At 48.8% G+C, this 26,959-nt stretch overlaps 1 protein-coding gene across 13 annotated transcripts in view; it reads left to right on the top strand.

Annotated features, from left to right (window-relative positions):
• Tmem229b (transmembrane protein 229B) overlaps positions 1-26,492 on the top strand; it is a 48,809-nt gene extending 22,317 nt beyond the window's left edge. For 5 of the 13 annotated variants that reach the window (XM_032907999.1, XM_032908001.1, XM_032907998.1 and 2 more), the window contains exons 2-3: positions 6,279-6,459; positions 17,281-20,611. In XM_032907999.1, the coding sequence (XP_032763890.1) occupies positions 17,302-17,805 (504 nt within the window). In that variant the 5' untranslated portion in view covers positions 6,279-6,459; positions 17,281-17,301 and the 3' untranslated portion in view covers positions 17,806-20,611. Of the gene's footprint in view, positions 1-4,390; positions 4,568-6,278; positions 6,460-10,256; positions 10,768-17,280; positions 20,612-21,758; positions 21,790-26,467 lie in introns of those variants that run through there. The other 8 variants (XM_032908008.1, XM_032908007.1, XR_004388498.1 and 5 more) reach the window with 7 other exon arrangements.
• The last annotated feature ends 467 nt before the right edge of the window (positions 26,493-26,959 follow it).

The raw sequence follows: 26,959 nt of genomic DNA, 5'->3' as shown, positions 1-26,959 counted from the left end.
GCCAGCACTGTACAGCGCACTGGGTACCTTGCAACAAGGGGTGGGGATTGTCTGTGCGGGGAGGGGCAAGGGCATCACCTTAATTCACATTCATGCAGTACCTGGCCTACTGTGAACTCAGATTTCCTGGGCTTGGCTGCGGTTGTTTGAAAGCCTCTGAGGTGGCTTAGTTATGGAAGCAGGGCACTGAACCACACTGCTGGGCAGGTCTAGCTGTGGTTTTGTTTTGTTTTAATTAATTTTTTTATTTATTCACTTTACAACCCAATAGCAGCTCTTATCTCCTCCCACTATCTCCTCTTGTAAGTCCTCCCTCACCCATTCCCCTTAGAAGGGAAGCCCCCCTCTGGATGTCAGCCCCCTATCTTCCCACCCCCACCCCATGCATCCAGTTGCTGCCGGACTGGGCCAACTCAGCATATCCTCTCCCACTGAGGCCAGACAAGGCATTTAGAGATGTGGGATCCATAGCAGGCAGGGAGGCAATGGGCTCAGTGACAGCCCCTGCTCCAATTGTTTGAGGGACCCACATGAGACCAAGCTGCTGCTCATCCATGTCTGTGCAGGGGCCCAGGTCCAGCCTGTGCTTGATCTTTGGTTGGTGACTCATGCTCTAGGAGTCCCCAAGGTTGTGTGACTCTGCTAGTCTTCTTGTGGAGTCCTGGTTCTCTTTGGGCCCCTCAGTCTTTCTCCCAACTCTCCCGTAAGACTCCCTGAGCTCCATCTACTGTTTGGGTGTGGTCTCTGCATCTCTTTCCATCGGCTGCTGGGGGAGCCTCTCAGAGGACAGTTACGCTAGGTTCCTGTCATACATGTCCTTTTGTGTCTGGGTTACCTCACCCAGGATGGTATTTTTAAAAAACAAAAAATGACCTCTAGTCGTCTTTCCGAGGAGCCATCATTGTGCCTGAAGACTGAGGTATTCTCAAAGACATGGTGATGGGAGGGTCGGGGCCCACCCAGATTCCCGGTCTCTCCTGTCGGGCTGTAAGGTCGCCTGTCTCTTATGACTCAGGAGGCGGCTTGCCAGCCAGTGTCATGCCATGAGGTTTCTAGAGCCCCTGGCTGTGATGCGACGGGATCTGCACTGGGGGGTTATGGATGAGGGAGAGGTAAGGAGTCTCTTTACTGTAACACATGCCTAGCTCTGGGACAGCAGCCAGGAGGCTAATTAGAAAGCTCAGCAGCTGTCCAGCTTTTCAGGCACCGAGCAGGAGCTACCAGGTGCCAATAAGCATCCTGGGAAGGAAAGGAAAGAGGTTGTGTGGGGAAGTTGTCAGGAAAAACACTCCCAGGAGCACTGGTTGGGCAATCAGTGCTTTGTTAAGAGGAAGATTGGATGGGGCTTGCTAAGGTAGATGAGAGGAGCGATATGAGGGGACAGGAGGGGGCAGGACAAGAAGTCCTTCGTGAGAGAGAAGGTGGGGATGAGCAGAGGAGGAGGCAGGAACCGCCAGAGTCCAAGCCTAGAGCAAAGGGCCAAGTGGAAGGCCAAACCCAGAGCAGCGAGGGGACATCTGCCGACTCCATAAGTGTGCCTGTACCTCCTCTTCACTTCCCAGGGGATGGTGATACACTGCCTGTCCCTTGGAATACCTGGACACCAATTGTGTTTGTAGCTGGGGGGTGGGGGGTCAGGCTTGGGGACCTAACAAATCCATAGTGTTGAGGGCTGGTCTCACTATAGAACAAGCTAACATGGTTGGATCAGCCTCTTTGGTTACACTTGAGTTTTCACTAATGAAGAACTCAGGGTGGGGCCCTGGCCAGTCACCAGAACACCTTGTGATAAGGGATTAGAGGGGTGGACCTTCTAGCCCCTTGTATTAACCTCTCGGAATATAAAACCTCTCAATAGTCTTATCAATGTGTGCTATGCTTCCAGTTGCTGAGTGGGGACTGGTTGTGAAAACCCCACCATCTCTACCTTGCTCCCTTTTTCTCTTCATCCAGGTGCCCTAGTCAAGGTATGTTTTTCTGTGAGTTCTATGAGGTATCTATCTATGGAGACAGAGGGTCTGGAAATAATGGCTCATAGTCAGTGGTCAGAAGTGTGGGTGAAAACCGGCTTGTTATTGGTATCTGAGGTAGGGAGACCTCACACTTCTGGGAGAAACTGGCACTGTCCTGGGTAGAATGTCAGATTTTAAAACTGTTAGGATAAGCTATTCGTATCATCAAGAAACGGATCTCTCTCTCTCTCTCTCTCTCTCTCTCTCTCTCTCTCTCTCTCTCTCTGGTGTGTGTGTGTGTGTGTGTTTATGTGTGTGTGTGTGTTTATGTGTGTGTGTGTGTGTTTATGTGTGTGTGTGTGTTTGTGTTTGTGAGTGCTTGTGTGTGAATGTGTGTGTCTCTTTGTGTGTGTGTGTTTGTGAGTGCTTGTGTGTGTGTGTGTGTGTGTGTGTGTGTGTGTGTGTGTGGTTAGGGAAGTACTAAGTACTTGATTGTGACAGTGTGTTTTGTTTGTTTTGGTGAACCATCATCTTTTTTGTCAGTGGACTTTGTTATTGCTGTGTTGTCCTTGTTGTTGCTAGACAAGGTCTCATGTAGAACTTGGTAAGTAGCTGAAGCTAGCTTTGAACTCCTGATCCTCCTACCTCCACCTCCTGAGTGCTGGGATTATAGGCTAATGCCAAGCGCAGTTTGAATGTGTGATCTTTCCTATTTCCTGAGAGATTGGGGGATTTCTGGGGAGGGAGGCCAGCAAATGAAAGGGTGTTGTTGCAAACCCTCTCTGGCTTCCTCCTTAGGTCCCAGGCTACGGAGATGGAGTAGGTGAGAGGATTTGGATTCCAGTCCGAGAAGCAGACTGAATCCTGCAAGCCCAGCTTACCCTAAATAGTTACAGAGGAGAGAAAATGACGCAGGGGACATTCCTGCCAGCAGCTGCTGCTTAAACCTCTTTGGGAAATGAATCCTCCTCAGGAGAACTGGCTGCCCCTGCACATTGTAGAAATAACAAAATAGGTTTTGTTTTTCTCTGACCTGAACCTACCTGGACCTCTGCTATGTAGGAGCCTGCAGTGTCCCCAGGGATGCCTGAGTGGGACACTCTGTTTCCAGCCTCACTCTCCCTGTGGGCCTTCAGACAGGTCTTTTGTATCTCCAGACCCATGCCACCCCCTTTCAGTCTGTGCTGGTGCTTAGAGAAAGAAGAGGGGGGAGCACCCCCTTCCTTTCTCTCATCCACAGAGACGGACCTGTAGACCCCTTAATGGTGCTTACCAGCAAGAGACAAACTCCAGGCATTGCTAGCTTTGGTTAATAGCAAGCTGGGTGACTCTTTCAGCCAAGAATTAGCTGGACCCTTCTCTATTCTGCTCGTTCCGCTGTCCAGTAGAAGACCTGTGGTCTCCAGGAACTCATCCGGTGTGAAATGAACACATGTGAGGTTATTTACAGATGGAATAACATATTTTATGGAAATACAATTAAAGTCTCATGGAACTAGAACTGCTGGGATGGCCCAGGGGTGCAGTGGCCTCTCCAAGCAGCCAAGTAGGAAGAGTCGGAGTAGGTACACCACAGAGGAGGGCTGGAGGAGACAGGGATTGAAACTGAGTCATAGTCCCTGAGCCTTCCATCCTCAGGGCTTCGAAGGAGTTGAGGTGCCTCAGGCCTGGGGCTTCATCAGATACATAGATTTGACCAAATCTCTTAATGTCCTAAGCCTTAGTATCTGTCACCACTGCCACCTACCCAGGATAGATGGTGTCTAAGCCCTCCCTGCTCCGCAGGTGTCCTAGGAGAATCTTGAGAATTGATAAGCTTGAGTAGGCCCAGCTTCGCCTGTGCGTTAGCTGCTGCGAGGGCCCCTGATACATTCACACGCTCACAGGCTTCTGACTCAGGCTGTATGAACTATCTAAGAGCCTTATAGTTTCTGTCCCCGGAATCATGCTCTTTGTTTTTGTGGTTGTTGTTGGTGGTAGTGGTGATGGTGGTGGTGGTGGTTGGTTGGTTGATTGGTTATTTCTCAAGGCAGGGTTTCTCTGTGTAGTCTTGGCTGTCCTGGAACTTACTCTGTAGACTGTGCTGGCCTCCAATTCACAAAGATCTGCCTGCCTCTGCCTCCCATAGTTCTGGGATTAAAGGTGTGGATCCTGGTCTTGAAGGCTAGAATGTAAGAAAGATCTGGGGACAGCTTGTGCACTTGCAGGGAAAGGTGGGACCCCCACCCCACCCCCTCCAGCCTCCACCCCGGTGACCGACCATCGCATCTCATCCACCCCTGAGAAGAGGCCGGCAAGTAGACAAGAAGCAGGAAGTGTCCAGCTGGTTCCCAGGAGCTGTTTTGACCACCCTAGAGTGGTGTCCTTGCCTAGCATAGGATCTCAGCCCCTAGCAGATGGCCATCGGCTGCAGCAGCACCAGGCTGAACAAGCAGGATGTGGTTTTTGGTTTCTGTTTCTGTTTTGACTTGTGCTGTTGCTGTGGCTTGCCTAGGCCCCAGGAAAAAGGAAGTGCCCATGGGTGGGATTGAACTTTCCAGGCCATATGTCATGGCGGTGCAAATGGTGGAGGGTTTGGAACATGCTTCATTAAGACTCTTTCATCAAGGCGATAGGTAGGTGCCAAGTCAACCTTTGCCCTGCTCCCCACCCCATCAGGCAGGCTAGGCGAGGGGAGGAAGTCGACAGGTGAGTGAGGGCTGAGGTTCCTGTTTATGGAGGAATTGGGAGATGGGCAAGCCTGAACCCAGCAGCCTCCACAGACGCAGCATGTACCTTTGGTTTTCTCTGTGCAGAGTTCTGGGGCACTGGGGAAAGAGCAGACATGGGGCCAGGTGAGCCTCTAAAGCAATCTTGTCAGGGTACATTTTCTGGACTCTACCCTCAAACTTTCTGTCAGTTCTCTGCTTTTCCAGTTGTTAGTTTAGATAGCAATGGGAGATGATCTGCTGCCACTCAGAGCCTCTGGGAGGGAGAAAGATGATTCCGGAGTATCAGCACAGGCTGGTACCTCTGTGTTCTACCCATCTGTGGGGGTGATGGTGCCACCTCTCAGCCTGCACCCCTGTGCTGGGCAAAGTCCCATCTGGGGACTTGCACAGAAGGCACTGTGTTAAGGGAAGTCTGACAGGAGCTCTGGTACCTTCATTTAATTTCATTATTCCTGAAATAAAGCATCAAGTCTTACTAGTCTTGATAGCCAGGCTGTGGTTCCATCTCCTGTGAGGCAGAACAATTGTATGTATCTTACTCGAGATATATAATTTTTAAAGATCTGGGGATATAACTCAGTGGTCAGGCCCTTGTCTAGCGTATGCCAAGTCCTGGGTCCAATCCCCAGTATTGTAAAAGGAAGGAAAAAAATGTCTTAGTGATATTATTGAGAGAATGTATGTGGCAAAAGGCCTTATGATGTAAGATTTATATCAGCTTCCAGCCAGTTGCCAACCCTACTATTAAAGGACCTCACCAGTAGTATTAATACGATAAGTATTACAGTGATGGGTTACAGATAAGATTTGGTATCTGTTGTTGTTGTTGTTTTGTTTGTTTCTTGGACATGGTCTCACTATGTAGCCCTGGCTTATATCTGCCTTGGGGACTTTCTTCGGCCTAAATCTCCTGAGTGCTGAGATTAAAGGGGTACACCACCAGGCTCAGCTCAGGTTCAGGGAGGCTTAGCATGCTCTCTGCTTTCCTGCTTGTCCTTGTGTGGTATACTTAGGTCTCTAAATCAGCAGTTCTCAACCTGTGGGTCGCAACCCCCCAAAGACCACCAGAAAACACAGATATTTACATTATGATTCCTAACAGCAGCAAACAGTTTGAAGTAGCAATGGAATAATTTTATGGTGTGTGTGTTGGGGGGGAGTCAGCACAACATGAGGGATGTATTATTTAAGGGTGGCAGAATTAGGATGGTTGAGAACCAGTGTTCTAAATGCTAAGACCCTGTACTGCCTGCCCTCCACTAGGTTCTTGATTACCCCTTGCAAGTAGATGTCCCCACTGCTTGGCAGAGTATGCTTTAAAGGGGAGACTGGAGCTGGAGTCTAAAATTATATTTCCTTTCAGGTTTCAAAGCGTGCATTCTTGCGGGGTACAAAGGAGCCCTAAGTCTTAACTAACCCTGCAAGATGATCACCTGGGAATCACCCCAGCCTCTGATGTCTGAATCAACTGCCCTGAGCAGAGAGATGTCAGGTTCTAGGAGAGGAATCTTAGTGGCCTGTTGCTGAGTACTTGGCCTTAGATCTGCCTTTTGGTTGGCCTGGTTGCTCAGAATTGGGGGTGGATTAATCTAAAGGCCTCCTCTTTTATTCCCAGAGACACATGAAAGCCATCCTTCTGCCAGCCAAGAATTAACTGAGCACTGGGGTGAATGCTTGTCTGCATAGCTAAGAATGGCGCCAAGGTCCAGTCTGATACCAAGACAAGGTTAAACAGGGACACAACTGCACAGTGATCCTGATGTCTGTTCCCAGCCACGCAGTCAAGACTGTGACAAGTGAGTATGCCCCAGACATGTAGGGGATCACTGACCCAGTCTGCCTTCCCATTTGGCACCTCACCAGCATGGGCACAGGTGTCGGGGTTCAAGTTCTCAGCTTGCTTCCTGTCCAAGGGCTCGTCACAGGTTACAGTTCTGAAACGGGACGGGAGTGCTGAGCAGTTTCAGGCTATGCCACTGTTGGAGCCATCTTACGACTGCTAAAACTGGGCCAGACCAAGATTGGCTAACCAGCATAAAGCTAGACACCTAGGAGACACTTAGGGTGTCTTCCTATGTTCTGTCTCCTCAAGAGGTTCCTGGATGCTTCCCATCCAAGCAGTGGGGGCTATGACTTACCTAGAATCTGAATTCTACCCCATAGTATGAACAGTTAGTGTACTGGGCCTCCAGGAGTTGGGCTCCTCAGTCCAGACAAGCTACATAGGATGAAAGGCCTTGACTACAGAGCATCCCTATTTTCATCCGGCCTATATCCCATTCTCTGCCTCTGGCTTTTCCTTGATGATACCTTAAAGAATGGCAATTGGATGCTTTCCCTAGCCCCGGAGGCCCAAAGACCATTATGTCAGTGCAGAGCAGACAATACAATGGTGGGGTCAGAAAGAAGGAAGCTCCAGAAAGTTAGGGTAGGTTTGGCACTAAGGCTGTCTCGGCACTGAGACCATTTTGATTGGATGGCTTCTAAGAAGCTTGTGGGCTGATCCCTTGGAGCCCAGGGTTGATTCTATACTGGTGTATGCAGAAAGTGGGAAGCAGGTAACTGGGTTATTTCTCAGCTGTAGATAGATCTTGACTCTTCTAGCCGAGGGTCACAATCTATTTATCAGTCCACTTACACTTGCAAAGTCATGTGCTACTAACAGGTCATTTCAGGACACGCTTTTGATTTGCAGCCAGAGTAGAGTAAGTGGGCCTGGATTTGAAGGGGGCCTGGAAGGAGGAAGAAGAGGTTCGTGAAGGTCACTGTAGGATGTAGTGACCTAGATGTGAGACCTAGCCATCACACGGCACAGCTTCTCATAGCAATATACACTGTTAGTCTGAAGAAGTAGTTCCACTGCTAGAATTACCATGAAGAGATCTTTCATGCTGGCCATAGGAGCACATGCCTGTAACCTCCCCACATGGAAAGCAGAGACAGATGGATATCTAGATAGAGGTAAGCCTGGGCTTCTCCAGTTTGGGATGGGAAAGGGGAGAGAAGGCAGGAAGGAAGGAAAGAAAGAAAACTAGCAAACTAGCAAGCTAGCTCAATGTGGAGGTGAACATCTTTAATCGAGAGGCAGGAGGATCAGTAGTTTAAGGCCATCCTTGAATCAATGACTCAGTCTCAAACAAACAAAAATGGTGGAAGGAAGGAAGAGAGGGAGAGGGGGATGGGAGGGAAGAAGGGGGAAGGGATAGATGAATGTCTTATCATGAAATAATCTCAAAGAAGAAAATGGCTATATTTCTTTTGTTACAGGCATGGAAGGTATTTCTGTGCTGTTCTCTGTAATGGGGGAAATGGAAAACAGTTATTACCTTTGTTGAATATCTTAGTCAAGTAAATTATAGTTTTCCACTTGGTGGGACATTGTATAGCTATTATAAGGATGAGCACACAGGCTGTAGGACTTGGAAAAGACAGTCTCAGTGTAAGTGAAAACAGAAAGTGAGAGTGCACGTCCCAGTGACTTCCTGTGCACCTGTGGGCAGATAGCAAAGAGGAAGAGATACTGGCTCTGTGTCCTAAGTCTCCTTAAGAGCGCTCTTCCTTTCTGTGGCGCCAGAGTAGGCTTCTTCTACAGCGGTTTAAGCAGAGTGTCTGTAAGAAGGCACCATTAATAGTGACTTTCTCTAAGAACGTGGGGTGGGGAACTTTTGTTTGCTAAAACATTCCTTCCTATAATATTTAAATTTTAGCTGTGAGAATGTGTTATTTTAGTAATTGAAATAAAACAATAAAGATATTTTTAAAGTCTAGAATTCAAACCTCTTAAAAGGCAATCTTTCCCGAAGAGAAGAGAGGAGAAAGACCGAGTCAGCTAGCTCTTTATTGCCATTGTGTTTACGGCCCATCTATCAGCCGACTCACCCACCCACCCACCTATGCATTCATCATTAGGCACTGTTGCCAGGAATCAGTGAAGAAAAGACTGAGTGTCACCCCTTACAGAGTTCTCATGGCAGTAGGAGAGAGACCATAAACTGCAGCAAACTATTGGAAGATGTTACAGAGAAGGTAGCGTGGGATGGTTTGAGTAACAAAACATCCACCTTTGATGCAGGGACAGGTAGGTCTCAGAAGGGTGAGAGCCAAGTTGAGACCTGAGTGACAGCAGAGAGATGGCCACATGGAGGTCCCAGAAGAGCATTCTAGTCAACGCGCAGAATGCCTAGCCTGTGCCCTCAGCTGCAGGTCACCCATTGCTCGGTGAATCTCTTGGCCAGGACAGACTCTGGTTCCCTTCATCGTTCCTTCTGGAATGAGAGTCCTTTCCATCTTTTAGTCTGAGCCCTTCCAATGTCTGGGGTGGGATAGTTGTTTCTGACACCCTGGCTGTTGCCGCTCTGGACAGATGGCCCCTCTGGACATCCTGTACACAGGCCACTGCTCTTGGCTGAGCTGTCTCAGATTTCCACATCAGGGTGGGTTGGCACTTAGAAGGTACTGAGTAATGTGTGCCCTGGCAAATGGTCTTTAAATGGCTCATGACTTGAAACTCAGAAGGGTGGCCGTAGCCGTGAGGCTCAGCTTTGACCTTGGAATACTTCTATGTGGCTCCTGCCAGAATTTGGTCTGAGAAATAGGCTAGGAGGCTGCTATGTCGAACACTTAGTGGTGAGCTTGGTAGGTGGCCCAGTGAGAAAGTACACAACCATTTCACCAATCTTATTACTCCAGGTACCATCTCAGTATCTAGAGACAGCACCTTGGAATTTGTGGTATCTCAGAGGAGCATGTAGGTGGCTTTTGGAGCAGTACAGGGTGCTAATCAGGGGTGATGACTCTGGAGCCAGACTCAGAGGGCCTAATTCCTAGCTTAGCCATTTAGAGCTATAAGAACATAGGCTAATTATGTAGCTTTTTCTGCCCCATTTTTTCTCTCTGTAAAACGGGCTTCAGAATTCTCTGAGTTAAAACACGGAAAGTGCTGAGGAAAGGTTATTATTGTCACTCAAGATGTAGGGTGACTACCTCATCAGGGCCTTCAGTGTGATTCTAGGGACCTGGCAAGAGAAAGTTGGTAGCATCTGAGTTAGCAACTGGCCACAGGAACCGGCCTCCCTTGGACCATTCCCTTGAACCATTTCTGTTTTCCTTCCTCTACTCTGATGACAAGGGAAACCCAGGGTCATTTGAGGTCTGGCAATAATGATCACCACCCCCAACCCCCATTGATTCCTCAGCCCAATCCTGTTAGGGATAAGACTCAAGGTCTTTCCTGTCTTGCCCCAAAAACCTCCTAGATGGGTGGTGTGGCTTCTTAGAGCATGGGTTAGTGATGATTTGGGTGCCTGGGGTGAGGAGTAAGCTTGGAAAGAGAACAGGATGCCAAGCCTAGCATGATGCTCCCCTGGGCAAAATCCTCAGAGCCATTGTGTTACAGAATCTTAGCTTCCTAGAACAGGATCAGAATTTAAGGCAAAACCAAAGCCATTCCAGCTGGCTTTGTCTATCCTGATCTCGATCTCGATCTCGATCTCTCTCTCTCTCTCTCTCTCTCTCTCTCTCTCTCTCTCTCTCTCTCTCTCTCTCTCTCTCTCTCCCCTCCCTTGGTTTTTTGAGGCAGGGTTTCACTGGAACTCACTCTGTAGACCAGGCTGGTCTTGAACTCATAGACATCTGCTTCCCAAGTGCTGGGATTAAAGGCCTGCACCACCACTGCCAGGTTTATCCTGGTCCATTAAGACTGATTTCACCTGTCTCCACTGCTCATTCTGCGTGATCCTACCCTGTGACAGAGCTCAGCATACTCTAAGAGCTTCAGGTGAGATATCCCTAGGGACTGGATGCAAGAAGCCAGCTTCCTTGTCCCTACCATCCGTTCCCTCATATTGACAAATCCCTGGAGTTTTGATCCTTCTGAGGGACACTGTATTCTTTCTCCAAGTGTGAGCAGAGTAAAATAATCCACACTCTCCAAATGCCTTTTTTCCCATGCTTCCAATCCACACTCTCTTCTATGTCACCATAAATGTTTTCTTGGACTGTCCCATCTTTAGAGGCCATCATCCTTGGAGCTGCTGACCCCTGCTGTAGACTTTCCCAGGGCTGATTCCAGAGCTGAGCAAGGGATTATTGGAAAAGGCACAAGGGTAAGGAAGCTGGGAAAAGGGATGGCACAACAAGGAGTGGGCCTGCTGGGCTCAGTAGAGGATGGGATGAGCCCAACGTAGATGTAAATTCAGACACAGCACCTACGGTAACTAAAGATGGGAGTTGGGTGTGACGTTCTGAAGTGTTCTTGTCAGTACCCTACCTTTCATCTGATCACCTCCCACCACACAAAGCTGCAGCCCCCCAAAGAGTACCCTAGCAGATCTTTCAGTTGGCCACATTTATCCTGTGTGAACCAGCTTTGTTCTCCTGCCACGATTCCTTGAACAAGGTCTGACCTAGCCTCCCAAGCACTTTCTGCTGTCTAGAAATGGAACCATGCCTGTGGCTGGCTTCCTCTGTTCCCTGTTCTGTCCTCCCCCTATTTTCTGAGTTGGTACCCTTTTGTCCTATGTTCTCTCTCCCTTAGACATGTATTCCTTCCATCTTGCTTCTGCTGCTGAAGTTTTGAAGTCCAGCTCTTCCCAGATACCTGGGAAAGCTGGAGGCAATGGTTCTCAGCCGAGAACACTTTTTTGGCTATTCCAGAAGAGGAGATCAGAGACGAGTAGAACAGGATTTAAAGTCAACCTGAAGAAGGGAAGGAGTGAGTTAGGGAAGGGGCTCAGTAGCAGGACACTTGCCTAGCATGTAAAAGGTCCTGGGTTTGAGCCCCAGCCTCCACCCACCCCACAGGTGCACACATGCACTCATAGAAACTACATACACATAAACATGTGTACACACACATGTACACACATGCACTTACACAAACTACATGAACATACACATGTACACACACACACACACACACACACACATACACACACACACGGAGGTTGGCTTATAAGGATATCCACATAGTCACGTAGAGCTGCTGCAGGGGAAATCACTTGAGTGGGATACTCCCTATCTTAGGATCCCCTGCATAGGGGCTTGAGTGCAGGACAAGTGGACAAACCTAAGTTCAAAGGGATCTGAATCATGTTAGGAGGCCCAGTAGTCTTAAAATTCTTCACCTGGGCCACCCCTGCCATAAACCTATCGGTATTCCCTCCTCCCGTGCTCCATGCCCCACCCCCTGCATTTCCCCATCACCCAAGTCTGTTCTCTCTTGGTCTGTGAAGAAAAATTTCAAAACAGTGGACCTTTGCAAGGCTGTGCCTGGGGATATTTGCTCTTCTATTCTGTCCTGTTTTCAAGCCTGACCCTCAGGCCTGACCCTTTCTTTTTAATCCATCTGTGGGCAGTCACAGGGAAGCAGGGACCTCACATTGGTTCTCCCAGGCTATATGTGTGGGACTATTGTCTCACAGGGTTTCCTGGTCCTGTGGCTTGATGTCCTGTAAGCCTGCTTAGCAGGGAAAGGTGCCAGTAAGTTGGCTAGGACAGGGACATAGTGACCTGCCTGAAGTGCGAGGTGACCCTAGTAGCAGCAGAAGCTATGCCAGAGAGGACAGGATCCTCGCAGAATTATTTGTGTGTGTTTTGTTTTTAATATTTTTAGTGTGTGTGTGTGTGTGTGTGTGTGTGTGTGTGTGTGTGTGTGTGTGCCTGAATGTGTGTAAGTGTACCATGTGCATGTAGTTACCACAGGGGCCAGAAGAGAACATTGGAGCCCTTGGAATTTGAGTTACAATCAGTTATGAGCTGCCATGTGGCTGCTGGGTATTGAACCCTAGTCCTCTGTAAGAACAACGAATGATCTCGACCTGAGTCATTTCTCTAGCCCTTACTGTAGTATTTAGAAGTAGGCAGGCAGATAATCCACCTACACCACAACTGTGATTGATATTCTATCCTTCCCAGTTCATGTAAAAGGAAACTGAGGCTGGGTGGAGTGAGGTAGCTTGCCAAGGACCGTACAGCTCTGGGAGATCAGGCAGGAGTCTGAGGTCAGTCAGTCTACTGCGTCCACATCTAATTTGTGAAGTGCGTTGAGGATAGCACAGAAGATAAAACCCACATCATCAGTTTTGCGTGTCTTCAGGTTTCCTTGGGTCCACTTGTTTGTTAAGTTTAAAATATACAGAAAAATGTAATGAAGAATCACGGTCGCAACCAGAGACAATTGGTGCCCAAATGTTTTGCACATTCACAGGGGTAGTATGCACCTTTGCAAAAGCAAAGCTTCAAGTCCTGACATCTCTCTCTTCACATTGTGTGAGATGTCCCTCAGATGGTTACTGGGGTTAGCCTCAGGACGAATTGTAGCAAAGCGAGGGTTGACTGTTGCAGCCGATGAGCAGGTGAGTGGAGGTAGCACAGGGGGCAGTAGACGTCTCTTGAATACTGTAGGATTTGCAGGGTCATGGACTGTGGCAGATAGGCATGGGGGTAAAGCGGTTCATAAACAGCAAATGGAAAGGGGCATCATCCCAGCAAAGACAGCCAGCGATGCTGGGAGCCAAAGCATAGAGCTGGCTGGGACCCAGAGGCAGAGCTGAGCCCGGGAGGACATAGCCAGCTTTCTCTGAGGGATGCTGATGTTGAAGATCCACTAATGGGCTTTTAATGGGGAGAAACATCAGACTGGCATTTTAGAAAGATCGCCCTCTCTGTACACTTTGGTTATGGACTTGAACTGTAAGCAGGCGAGGCAAGGCTGGCAGACTTTTAGAGCTGCCTGGTGAGATATGGTCAAACCTGAACAGCGGTAACACAGGGACGGGTTCCCGGGGGAGTTTGACGGTGTAAAGTCCAGGGTTTTGCCATGCGACCTTCCTTGACCAATGAGATGTTCACAGACTTGCCTTAAGAAGGGCTTTAAAAAGCAATGCCGGGGGGAATGCCTTTTTAATCTATTGAAAATAACTTAAATAATTTTAACATGAAAAACATCTTAAATGGGGCCGGAGATGGACTCAGTTGATTGAGTACTTGTCTCGCATGCAGGAAGTCGTGGGTTGGACTCCCGCTGCACAAGCATGCACTGTGCAGGACCGCATTGCTGCGTGCCTGTAATCCTAGCACTCGGTAGGTAGAAGCAAGAGGATCAGACGTTCAAGGTTACTTTTGGCTACGTAGTGAATTCAAGAGCCACACTTGGGTATGCCAGGCCCTGCCACACACAAAACTGTTTAATGCACTCCTAGTAATTGTCAGTACTTAGGATATGCAGTGCGATCTTTCCAGGCATGGTCACAGTGTTTAATCAGATCAGGATAGTTGGCACTGTCACCTGAGACATGAATCATTTTTTGAGAACACTCAGAATCCTCCCAACTCAGTATCTTGAGGTACACAATGCGTGTAAATCAACCATGGCTAACCTAGCATACCCCAGGACATTAGAAGTTATTCCTTCTCTTTAACTGTACTCCTGGACCATTAACAGTGGTCTCCTTCCCTTCTTTCTCTCTCTTATCCAGGGTGAAAAAAAAAAAACACTTGTGTGGTGGGGCTGGTTTGCTGGTGGGCTGGTGACTTACAAGCTTACCCTGAGATCAGTACTCGTCCGCTGAGTCCCAAGAGGAAGATGAGAAACCGATGGAGCGGAGTGACCCCAGTTTAGCCTCCCCAGCTGAGCACAGAACAGAGCCTCAGATGACTCACAGCCTTGTGACTTAGGCCAGCTGAGATCTTCAGACCCGCAGATGCCTGAGCTATAGGAAATGACAGATGGTTTAGGATATGGTTTGGGGATGGTATGCTTGGTGACATTTGCTAAAGATCGAGAGCTACCCTCAACCCTCTGCTGAATGCAGTCCTGTATGCACACAGGGTTGTGACCGTGAACCCTACACACAGGTCCTGACACTCAGAAACTCAGGTTAAGGTAGCAAGGCCTCTCGATTCTTACTGGTTGCTTGGTGGTGCCATCTGTCAGGAGCAGGCAAAGGAAAGAAACCGGTTTTGGGTAAAGATACGGAATTGATTTGGGAAGGAGCTTGTGGTACCAAGAGGTATCCAGGAAGGAGAAGGAATCTAGTTGTATCGCTGAGGGAAGATGTCTAGGCTTTGAGAGCCAAGAGGATAAGGTCTGGCTTGGGACTGAAAACGGAACTGAACAAAATATTTGGCATCAGAGGGTAGGGTGCTGTGGAAACTCAGGAGGAAGAGGATTGGTGGCCTGAGAGAAGAGACATTTGCTCTAACAGTCACCCAGACAAGGGGGCTGTGCTGGTGCCAGTGTGAGAAGGCATACCAAACAGAATAATCACGATCCAGGCAGGGAGTCCTGAGAATGAGGTGGAGGAGGTATATTTGGGGCCCTGAATGTCAGGCCAAGGATGCTATCATGTTTCATTAGGAAAGGGGGAGCCCTTGGAGGCATACAGAGCTATGCAGAGGCTGAGTCTGGAGTGGAATCAAGAGCAGGTTTGGGTGTGGGGTCCATAATATTCCTTCCTCGTCTCATATATAAAATAGGAGCAAAACTCCCTCCCTCCTTCTCTCTTTCCTTTCTCCCCTGTCTACTCTCTCTTCACCTCTACCCATGCTCTCTCAGATCTCTTGCAGCTCAGGCTAGACCAGAATTCACTATGTAGTTAAGAATGACCTTGAAATTCCGATCCTCCTTGCCTCTACTCCTCAACTCCTAAGTGTTGTACTGCCATGTCTGGTTTACACAGTGCTGGGGATTAAATACAGGGCCTCTGCACGATAGGCAAACCCTACCACCCCCCATTTCTGTTTTTGTTTCGATACAGGGTCTTGCCATGTCTCCCAGGCTGGAACTTGCAGCCTTCCTGTCTCAGACTTCCAAGTACTAAGGTCACAGACACATACAGCCACACTTGGCTTCGTATGCGTTTCAATTAAGAGCCAGTGTTTTAAAAATATAGTTGAGGCACAAGGGTGGGCAAGTATCACAGCAATGAGATGCCTAAAAGATGGCATTAGGATTCTCAGTCAGCTGGGCAAACAGCAGGTGCCACCTTGATAAACTCCATCCCTTGTCCTACCTGGAAGAGAGGTTTGGTACCGTGGCCAGGTGACCACAGTAGCTGACAAAACTTCTTAATTCTTGATAAATCATAAGCCCTCCCACACTACCCTCTGCATAAACAAGATTGTATTGTCTAGACGCTTACAGAGGAGAGGCCTGGGGCCATAGTTGGATAACAGCACTGTTAAACAGCCACACTCTCAAAAAGAGTTCGCCCAGAAGTTGGAGAGCCTGTGGAATCTCAAGGGCTCAAGCATCAAAAAGTAAATAGACAGCGGCTTCTTCTAGTGGCCACAGTGGTCCAGACCCTCTAAATAGAGAGCTAGAAGAAAGACAGAGGCCTAAGGGCCAGACGAGGAAGCACGATGGGAGGGGAGCCAGGCTTGAAGACCGGTGGTGGCGTTTGAGAGAGGAGGAGAGAAGAGCCAGCCAAGCCCCATCTACTGTCGCAGTTAAAAATAAAATGTGACCACAATGATATCATATTTAGGTTTCTAGTCTAGGACAGCCGTTCTGAGGAAAACAAAGCCCGAATGCTGACAGGGACACAGAGAAGCTGGAGTGTGTGCACGTTCTGCCAAGGCTGTGAGGGGTATAAAACAGCGCCACGGCTTTTGAGGATATATTTTTTATGTACATTGGTGTTTTGCTTGCATGCACATATGTATGTGCACCACATGTGTGTGGTGCCCACGGAGGCCAGAGAAGAATGTCAGATCCCCTAGGACTGGAGTTGTCATGTGAGTGCTGTCCAACCCAGTACTGTGGTTGTTCAGAAAGACAGCAAACTTGCCCTGTTGCCTAACAATTCTACTTCCAGGTATAGACCCAAAGGAGCTGGGAGTGGGCCTTGAGCAGACGCTCGTTCGCCTGTGTGTGACAGCACTGTTCAAAAGTGGAAGTCACCTGGTGTCTGTGAACAGTGGAGAGACAATGTTCCATCCACTGGAAGTCCTTCCATCTTTGAAAAGAAGGGGTTTGCTCAGGTGCAGGCTGCAGCCGGAATAAACCTTGAGCATATTACACTAAGTTCACTAAGTCGGCCTAAGAGAAAAATTATAAGTGTTGTTAAATTTACAGAGACTGAAACAATGGCTGCCAGGAGCTGGGGGAAAGAGGAGTGGAGAGAGTGGCAGTTAAAAATTGTTAAAATAGGGGTTGGTGATTAAGCTCAGTGGTAGAGCGCTTGCCCAGCAAGCGCAAGGCCCTGGTTTGGTCCCCAGCTCCGAAAAAAAGAAAAGAAAAAAAAATTGTTAAAATAGTGTGTATGAGAGAGACAGACAGACAGACAGAGAGAGATGAATATTAGATCTCAGAAATATGAGTGACCTGGAGTAGTTGGGGAAGAAGAAGTAAGGTCTTCAGTGGGTCTGGTGAGAAAGAGATCAATGGGTCAGGGCAGCTAACTCTTTAGGTAACCATAAATATGAGATTCAGTGAGCATTTCCACATTGTATTTGAATAGAGTTTCTCAGAAGAAAGTCTACTGGGGCTATGGTAGGTACCAATGAGAATGAAGAAAGGTGGACGACTTAAAATCCCCTCCAGTCACTCACCATAGGAAGCAGGAGGCAGGGAAAGGTGCAAGGTGGGTCCCTCATCTGTCTCCCTGTATCCCCAGCAGGAGGCCCCAGTTGGTACCATGGCTTCTGCCGAGCCCCTGACAGCGCTGTCCCGCTGGTACCTATATGCCATCCATGGCTACTTCTGCGAGGTGATGTTCACAGCGGCCTGGGAGTTCGTGGTGAATTTTAACTGGAAGTTCCCAGGGGTCACCAGCGTGTGGGCCCTCTTCATCTACGGCACCTCCATCCTGATCGTGGAGCGCATGTACCTGCGCCTGCGAGGCCGCTGCCCTCTTCTGGTGCGCTGTGTCATCTACACTCTCTGGACCTACCTGTGGGAGTTCACTACCGGCTTTATCCTACGCCAGTTCAACGCCTGTCCCTGGGACTACTCCCAGTTCGACTTTGATTTCATGGGCCTCATTACCCTGGAGTATGCTGTGCCCTGGTTCTGCGGGGCCCTCATCATGGAGCAGTTTATCATCCGCAACACCCTCCGCCTGCGCTTTGACAAGGACGCGGAGCCCGGGGAGCCGGCCAGCCCACCAGCCCTGGCCAATGGCCACGTCAAGACTGACTGAGTCAGAAGATTAATGTGAGGACCTGAAGTCTCTTGTAGGAACCCATGAACAGAGAGAGAGAGAGACCAAGCTGGTGGGGTTACCCCTTGGTTCAGCACAAGCCCCGCCCCCAACTGGGTCTTAGCCCAGTAGGGCAAACATAACCACACATGGTGGGCAGTGGGATGGGTGTTGGGGAGTTGGGTGTCTAGACAACAGAAATACTTTGAGACTCATCCATGCCTCTCAACACATCCTGGGGGGCTGGGGGCTGGGTAGCGAACAACTGGACTTTGATGGATGACTTTGGAAGCAGCAGACCTGTCCTAACTAAGGGACGTGAACTCCGGGGCCACAGGTGGGAGGCAAGGTCTGAGAAGGCCTTGGCTGCTGTTGGGGCCACCGCCCCACCTGCCCCCTGGCTTCAGCTGGGCTTTGGCTGGTTCCATTAGGCAATATTCAGGTGCTTGCTTGCAACCAATACCTCCCCGGGGGCCTCTGAGCTGCAGCCTGAGAGAGACCCAGTAGCCAATTGGGCTGCATGGTGGCACTGGTGTTGTGCAAAGGCCAGGAAAGCTTCCTTTGGCTCCTCTCCCTCTCCCAGGGCCCCACGCTGCTCCCTTGGCCTTCTGGGGGCCCCTGTGGTGCTGGATTCCCACCAACCTTGGGCTTTTGGAGGTTTCAATCCCCGTGTGTTCGGTGGCGTTTCCCCTTATGTTCAAGACATTTACCACTAGCAGGCTGTCCTTTCCTGTGTCAGTCACCATAGCCTCCCCCTCTCCCAGCTCCCTATAGAACACAGCAGTGGCCAGAGGCATAGCTCTGAAATGGACCCCACCTGCCTTGCTGCAGCCTTCCCTCCACCTTCCTCTGATGACTGGGGGCGCCCTGTCTTCCTGACCCAGGGATGATAGTCTGGTGTCCCTTCCCTGCAGAGGTCCTACTGAAAATGCATAATATCCCCCCACAATGTCCAGCGAGGCCCAGAGGTGTGTGGTGGATCCACAGTGGGAAACAAAGGGCGGAGTTCTAGGTCCTATTTGCCCAAACTGGTTTATTATTTCCGCCAGCTAGCCAGTATGGCTTCCTATGAGCTAGAGGAGATTCAAAGATAACAAGACAGATACAGAAGACCACGGGAGGCTCTTTAGAGGCCCTTCCCTGGAAAAGAGATGAGTTGTACCACAGCCTCAGCTCAGCAGTCAACCCTGAGGGCTGCTCTTCCTACAACTCCAGGCCGGCCCCATAAGCTTGTTCTCAAACAGTGTTGTCTTAACTCTGTCACACTCATGGGCCTTGTCAGCTTGGTTATTGTAACTTTACCCCATGATGGGTCCATTGCTGGCAGTGGACAGGTGAAATCCAGGCCCCTTCTCATTTTTGTCCCAAACTCTTTGAGAAGATGGGACCATCAAAGAGTGTAGCATACCATGAGGCCACCCTGGGACTCTCAGAGGTTGAAATCAACCCTTATTTATTATAGATCATTTTTAAATGACCGTACCACCTGTGGACCATGCAGACAGCACCAGGCCAGGGCCAGCAGCAGTGCTGTCCTAGGCTGGGGGAAAGACTTGGAGACATAACCTTCTATGGCATCCTTTCCCTGTGTTTTCTCTGTCTGGGGTAAGATGCTAAGTGTTTCCCTTGGTAGGCTTCTCAAATCACCAGATACTATTCTGTCGTAGGGAAACTTGCTATGGCCCTAAGACTTTGGGGGTTATGGGGATTCAGGTTTCCAATGGGAGTGGTCGCTTTCCATATACAAGTGGAGAAGGTTCCTTATTTTCTCCAATTCCATATTATCTTAATTACCTGAATCCTAACACCTCTCCAGGCCACCTCACACCTGTCTTCACAACTGATCTATTGGCTGGCTGAGGTGTCCCAGCATTAAGACTCCAATTCTCAACCAGAAAACGCCATTGGGTGGCCCCTAGGTCTCAGTGCTCCAGAAGTTGTCTTCAGGCATCCCCTAGTACCATTTTTTCTCAAAGCGCTATTAATCCCATGTCAGGAGGGGTTCCCAGAGCAGATCTGCTGGCCTGGAAATACTCAGCATTGTGGTCTGCTTCCCTAGGTCCCTGTTGCTCCTAGGGCCCCTCATAGGCACAGAACCCCCAGCCAGAGGAGACTCTACCTTAAGGCCTGATCACAGACCTGCAGGGTAGTCTAGACTTCAGCTCTTGCTCATTGGCTCTCTTCAGGGCTTGAAGGTGGGGGTAATTAAACCCTTCTGAGCAGTGGGGAGTCTGCTGGCTGTTTATGGAGCCTCCCTCTGATGTTCTGAGCCCGAGGTAGGAGTTTCAGATAGTATGTATGCTGCCCTGCATGGTTGAGTTGCTTTGGATGTCTGCTAGGCTTCCAGTGCCCTGCCCCCTCCTCATGCCAGAGAGTCACAATGGCCTGTGCTTAATCACAGCAATAATATATAGGGAGCATCTGTGAGTCCCCTTTGTCCTGGTCCATCACTCTTCATGGATCTCCCAGGAGACTGCTGAGTGGGTCAGTTCATGTGAGAATCAATTTATGAAGGTCTGGGCTGTGCAAAGTGTTGTCACAGGAGGCAGGTGAGAGGCCCAGCTCTGAACTGTGAGTAAGGCAGTGGGAGTGCCTTCCACCCTGAAGCCACCCTTACCTGGAGGAGCTGTAGGCCCTGGCTTTGTAACAGGGCCTATGAATTGGTTAGGACTGTCTTCCAGCTGGACAGCTCTTGAGAAAGGCACATGACTAATTTGTGAGCCCGTTGCCTGCTATGTCTCCGTAAGTCTGTCTCTCCCTTTTCATAACTGTGCACATAAAATATACTGGTGTTTGTGTTCCTGGACTGGCTGTGACCCATCTTTTCCACTGTGGGGCCCCTTTCCCAGGGCTTACTGGAGGTTGGGCCCTTCATACTTGGCAGTTTCTACATCGTACCTTCCTGAACCAGGACAGCTGGTGGCGAAGGCGTGTGGCCCTGCCATCAGCCCTCCCTCTCTCTAATCACCTGAATCCACTCCAATTCTCCCTAACTCCTGCAGTCCCAGACCAAGGTAGATGTGGAGTCCCAGCAGCATTCGGGTTATGAACACTTGTTCATGAGATGAGCAGCTTTTAGACATATTGGCAAAAACCTGGTATGACCCATGATTAGAGAAGGAGGCTTAATGGGTACTCAGAAAAAAAAAGACCCCTTTTGTATAACATGAAAACCACACTTGAAGATACAGTTCCCTACTTCTTCCTAGCAAACCTATGTTACACTCACTAAGAAGGCGTTTGGAGAATGCAGTCCTTTCCTACTTCATGAGCTTGGCTCTGTCAGGTCCTCTGCCCGACCCCTGCCATACCCCTGACTACTTTCCTGCTTTCAGGAAGAAGAGGGAGAGTTGAGAAGTCCTTCAGGCCCTGGTCCAGGAGTGAGTTCCAGGACAGCCAGGGCTACATGGAGAGACCCTGCCTCAAAAAGAGATAAAGTTATTCAGTCTGATCTGCTAAACCCAAATGTGCTATCCCCCTGTGCCATAGCCGGGGTACAGAGCATCACAGTGTGATTTAAGACATTGGGAAGACCCTTTGCTTTTCCTGTACCCATAGTCACTCGAATGTATTTATTTCTTTGATAGCTGGTCTCCTTATAAAATGAGAGCACCCTAATAACCATTTGTGTGTTAGTATAAACAAGCCAGTAAGGTAGTTCTTTCAGAGTAAGATTTTGTAGAAAGAGACAAACAATGAAAGTCTAAATGGAGCCATAGAAAGAGGCAGGCTGGGTGTAGTGGTGCATGCCTTTTATCCCAGTACTCAGGAGGCAGAGGCAAGTGGATCTTTGTGAGTTCAAGGCCAGCCTGGTCTTCAAATCCAGTCTGGGACAGCCAGGGCTCCACAGAGAAACCCTGCCTAGAAGAACAAAACAAAATACAACAAAAGGAAAGAAAAAAGAGGGGGGAGGGGGGGAGGAGAGGGAGAGGGGAGGAGAGAGGAGATGGGTGGAGAGAGAGAGAGAGAGAGAGAGAGAGAGAGCACACGTGCAGGACCTACAATGAGAGGACCCAAGACTTCTTAAGTAGCCAGCTCAGTGAGTGGCTTTTCCCCGTTATTCACACACACACACACACACACACACACACACACACACACACACACACACACACACCATTTGTGTATGTCAGGTACATGTGCACATGTATGTACAAGTATATGGAGGCCAGAGGACAACCTCAGGTGTCATACTTCAGATATGCTATCCACCCACTCTGACAGGGTCTTTCATTGTCCTAGAACTCACTAGTTAGGCTAGTCTGGCCAGCCAGCTAATCCCCAAAATATTGTTTCTGTCTTCCTGACCCTGAGATTACAAGAAGTGCAGCGCCAGGCCAGAGAACTTTTATGCAGGTTCTGGAGTCCAAAGTCAAGTCCTTACACCTGCAAAGCAAGCTCCTTACTGATAGCCTGCCCCCTGGCTGGGCTGCCTCTTTTCTTGACACCTTAATCCCACCTTTCCTCTTCCCCTACCAACCCAACCCAAAGGCTAAAGATGCAGGACTCACACACATGGCCTAGGAGAGCTCACGCCAAGGTCTGAATGATGTTTAACGACAACGAAGAAAGTACTAGAACTTGAACTTTTCATTCCAGAGCGGATCTCTCAAAGTGTGCATTTCCGCCCCGTGTGCTGGTGCAACCAGAAGACGAGCAGACTGCCTGCCAGGGGGAGGTGATACAGGAAGATGGAGGCCCTGGTCTAAGGCTAGAGGAGCGGGGTCTCACTTAACTGCAGCTGTGGTTCCTGTGGCACTGCAGCTAGGCACCAGTGCCCACACATTCTCTTCCACTTCAGTCAGGCACCACCTGTCCCTGTTTATAGAGGAGGACTGTTGATACTCAGTCTACAACCTTGGATTCATCACTCTTTTCTTCGGTGGGGGCGGGAATCTCTGTTTAGCTCTGGCTTTCCGGGACCTTACCATGTAGACCAGGATGACGTCTAGCTCAAAGAGATCCAGCTGTTTAATCCAAGGCCTGGGATTAAAGTGTGCACCACCATGCCCGGCCTGGATTCACTCACCACATTTCTTTCCAACGCCCTCCCCCATTTTTTTCTGAAATGCCATTTCATTATATTGCCCTATGCTGGCCCGAACTCCTAGGCCAAAATGCTCTGGTCTCAGCTGACACCTGGCACATGGCAAGGCTCCCAGCTTTACAAATCTTGTTTTGACTCAAGCAGATCTTTCAAGGAGGATTTGTGAGGAGTCAGGTGATGACTTGAGCTCAGCTCATGTGAATGCTATTTACAAAGCTAAATGGAAATGTCTGTGAGTACCAGGATGGGGTGTCATGGGCCTATAATGTAGGCCATCTCAGCCAAGCCAAGACAACTGGTCAAAGACCCCTCCCAGTGGAGGAGGCTATGAAATCTTGGCCTCTGGATGCTAAATTTATCCTTGACGCCCATTCTGTCCTTCCTACACAGTTTTATTTTTGTCCCAGGCTTTTCTCAATGATCCTATTTTCAACTTGAAGAGATGTCTGGGCCTCTGGCTGTATGTACTCTCCGAGGGTTTGAAACTACCAGATGAAACCTCTTTGTGGCAAGGCAAGAACCCTTTGCCAGGCCCTTCCACAAACTCAGACAGGCCAGAGGAGTCACCACTTTAGCTCCTCAATTCCATATCCATCATCTCCAAGGGTAGGGACCAGGCTAGCAGCAATGATGGATGATCGGGGAGGAAGATGGTGACAGGGACCCTATCAGTTATGCCATGTACGGATGCTTCTCCATGGAGGACTTTCCAAGAGACCCTGCTTATCTTCAGGGACAGGTAAGGGTACCCAAGAACTACACAGGACTTTGCCATTCTTTGATGCTTTCAGAGATGGGCTTGATTCCCACTGTCCTGAAAACACAAATGTTTTCTATGCTTGAGCAACCTCAGCTGGGTTTGGAACAGAACAAGGCCAGAACATAGTGGGTGTTTAAGAGACCTCATGATGAATGATTTATTTTTCTTAAGATCGAGCCTAACACTGTAACAAAGGCTATATTGAAGCTCACTGTGTGGCCTAAAACTTACAGTGATCCTCCTGCCTCGGCATTCCTAGTGCTGGGATTAAAGGCATGAGCCACCAACATGACCAACTGATAAGTGAGATTTGCATTCCAGAGTATCTTAGGCTCTTTCGGGGACCTGAGACTAGGAATTCATTCAGACTATTCCAGTCATTGTCTGTGGCTGCCATCGTAGAGCAACTGACAGACCTGCTCCCTTTTCTGAGTTCACTAAGTCACTAAGGAGCCTTGCTAGTGTCTTCTTGGAGCTTTCGTGCTGTATTGATTGGTTCTTTCAGGCGGTGTGTTATCTTGACCTCGGAAAGAATGACATTTTAGAGTCAAATAGTGTACAGAAGGAAAATTCACCGAGAATGCCTAGGCTTTGCTCCCGCTTTAATCACACCTATTGAACAGGGAGCTTCTGGTTAAGGATCTACCATATGCTGAAGAGAAAGAGTTATTTTAGCTCACAGTCTTGGAGATTTCAATCCTTAATGTTAGGCCTGTTATAGCACAGACCACCATCCATGTGCATGTCAGATGAGACCTGTCACCCCCATGGCCAGTTATAAAGGAGGAGACAGGGTCAGGTTACCAATACCCCCTTCACAAACAAACTCACACCCTATGATTAAATAGGCTCCACCTGTTAAAGGTCCATTACTTCCCAATACTGCTGCTGGTTGAAGACCTTTACTACACATACCTTTGAGGGAGACTTAACTAAATGTAGCAAAGTTCTAAAAAAAAGAGGCAGGGTCTTGCCCAGGTCCTTACAGGTCTTACTTCCTGAGGAGTAGGACCAAGTGCCAGCAGGCTGCCAGCAAATCCTGGAAGTGCTCATACTGTTAGCACCTGCCTTGTTTCTTAGAGGCCAGGTCACGGATTGAGACCAGCAGAACTGAAAAGCAGGCTTCCCTGGCCTCTGAAACCTTTTCTCTCCCAGCGTCATGAGAGCATCATTGCTTTAGGATAGATAGCACTGTGGGTTCTGAGGAGCTGCAAACTTGCAAACATATCTGCCCCACCTGATCCTTTATAAGATGGCTACTGAGGGCACCCTGAAGTGAACTGAGTGCTCAGATCCCTTCCTTCCTACAAACCTGTGGAATCTCAGGGGTCTTGGCAGTGTTAGAAGATGCCACAGAAGGACGTGAGTGGTGGACATCACATGTGTTAAGCCAGATGGACTTGAGTTCTAACCGCTGTTCCTACCACTTACCATCTATCTGTATAGCATTTGTGGTGGTTTAAATAGGAATAATCCCATGGACTCATATATTAGAATGTTTAGTTACAAGGGAGTGGCATCATTTGAATGGATTAGAAGGATTATGAGGTGTGGCCTTGTTGGGGGAAGTAGGGATGGACTTGGAAGTTTCAAAAGCCCATACCAGGCCTGGGCTCATTCTCTCTGCCTGTAGACAAGGATGTGACTCTCAGCCACATCTCCAGAACCATGCTGCCTGCCATGATGATAAAGGACTAAGCTTCTAAAACTGTGAGCAAGCCCAAATTAAATGTTTTCTCTTATACAAATTGCCTTGGTCAAGGTATCTCTACACAGCAATAGAACAATAACTAAGACAGCGTTTGACAAGACACTGGGCCCCTTTGACAGTGCCATTACACAGATTTGATTCATTTTATTGAGAATACATACTGACCTTTCCTCTCCCAGGCTGTGTGTGAAAGTACCCACAGCAGAAGTTCAGTTAGCAAGAGGGGTAGTAGGTTCCATTCAGCCCAGCAAGTGTATCAAGCTGCAATGTTATACATCTGTGTTATTAAGCAATTTGCAGGTTAGGTCTTTGGGAGATTTTTTCATTTTAGTTCATTGCCTTGGTTACCAAGTAACCTGCTATTCTAGTGTGCCTGAGACTAAGGGGTGTGCTAGAACATGGAACCTTTAACACCCAAACTGACAAAACAAAGCATATTAGTGGAAGCATATTCCTTATTAGTCACAAGACTCCACTTTGCAGAAAGCCCTCTTTCCTGTTGGATGTGGTCTTGGTGAGTATTCTCCTCAGGTCTGAAACAGAACAGCCAGCATTGTTTTCCTTCATTGGTGCCTCACCCCAGACCCTAAGCTGGAGGTCCATTAACTCCTACTCTCTGGAAGTTTGGACATATTTGGGTTTCTGTTTTCTCAGCTTTTCTTTTAACACTGGGGAGTTTCTCTCATGGGTTCTAATAAACTCTCTTCTGGTTTATATCAACAGGTTCTCTTGCTTGCTACAGCCTGTCTCTCCACTCTGTATAGCAGCAAAAACTTCCTCTGTGAACAATTCAGAATCTGCCACACTGCTTTTCCTCCTCCTCCTCCTCCTCCTCCTCCTCCTCCTCCTCTTCCTCCTCCTCCGTCTCCTCCTCTGTCTCCTCCTCTCCTCCTCCTCCTCCTCCTCCTCCTCCTCCTCCTCCTCCTCCTCCTCCTCCTCCGTCTCCTCCCCTCCTCCTCCTTCTAATTGAAAATAGATTCTTTGCCGGGCAGTGTTGGCACACACCTTTAGCCCCAGCATTCAGTAGGCAGAGGCAATAGGATCTATGTGAGTCCAAGACCAGCCTGATCTACAGAACTAGTTCTAGGACAACTGAAGTTACACAGAACAGCCCTCTTTCAGAAGAAAGAGAGAGGGAGAGAATGAGAGAGAGAGAGAGAGAGAGAGAGAGAGAGAGAGAGAGAGAGACAGAGACAGAGAGACAGAGAGAGACAGAGAGACAGAGAGAGACAGAGAGAGAGGAGATTCTTCTCTCATACAATACATCCCAACCAAAGTTTCCTCTCTTTCTCTACTCCTCCAAGCTCCCCCCAAGCTCCCCTCTCCCCCAGATCCTCTTCAGAAGAGAGCAGGTCTCCAAGAGACAACAGCCAGACAGGACAGGACAAGATACAATAAGACAAGGTCAAAGCCTTCCTATCGAGGCTGACAAGGCAACCCAATAGGAGGAAGAGTCTCAAGAGCAGGCAAAGGAGTGAGAGATTTGCTTCCTCCCACTGTTCTGAATCTCCCAAGAACAAAAAGCTAACGTACATGCAGATACCCATGTCTGGTGCAGATCTATGCAGCTAACAGCCATACATACATGCAGATACCCATGTCTGGTGCAGATCTATGCAGCTAACAGCCATACATA

Source organism: Rattus rattus, chromosome 7 (assembly GCF_011064425.1).
Source record: "Rattus rattus isolate New Zealand chromosome 7, Rrattus_CSIRO_v1, whole genome shotgun sequence".
Taxonomy (NCBI): Eukaryota; Metazoa; Chordata; class Mammalia; order Rodentia; family Muridae; genus Rattus; species Rattus rattus.
The sequence above is the reverse complement of the archived record's forward strand: the minus strand, read 5'-3'. Positions and strand labels throughout refer to the sequence as shown.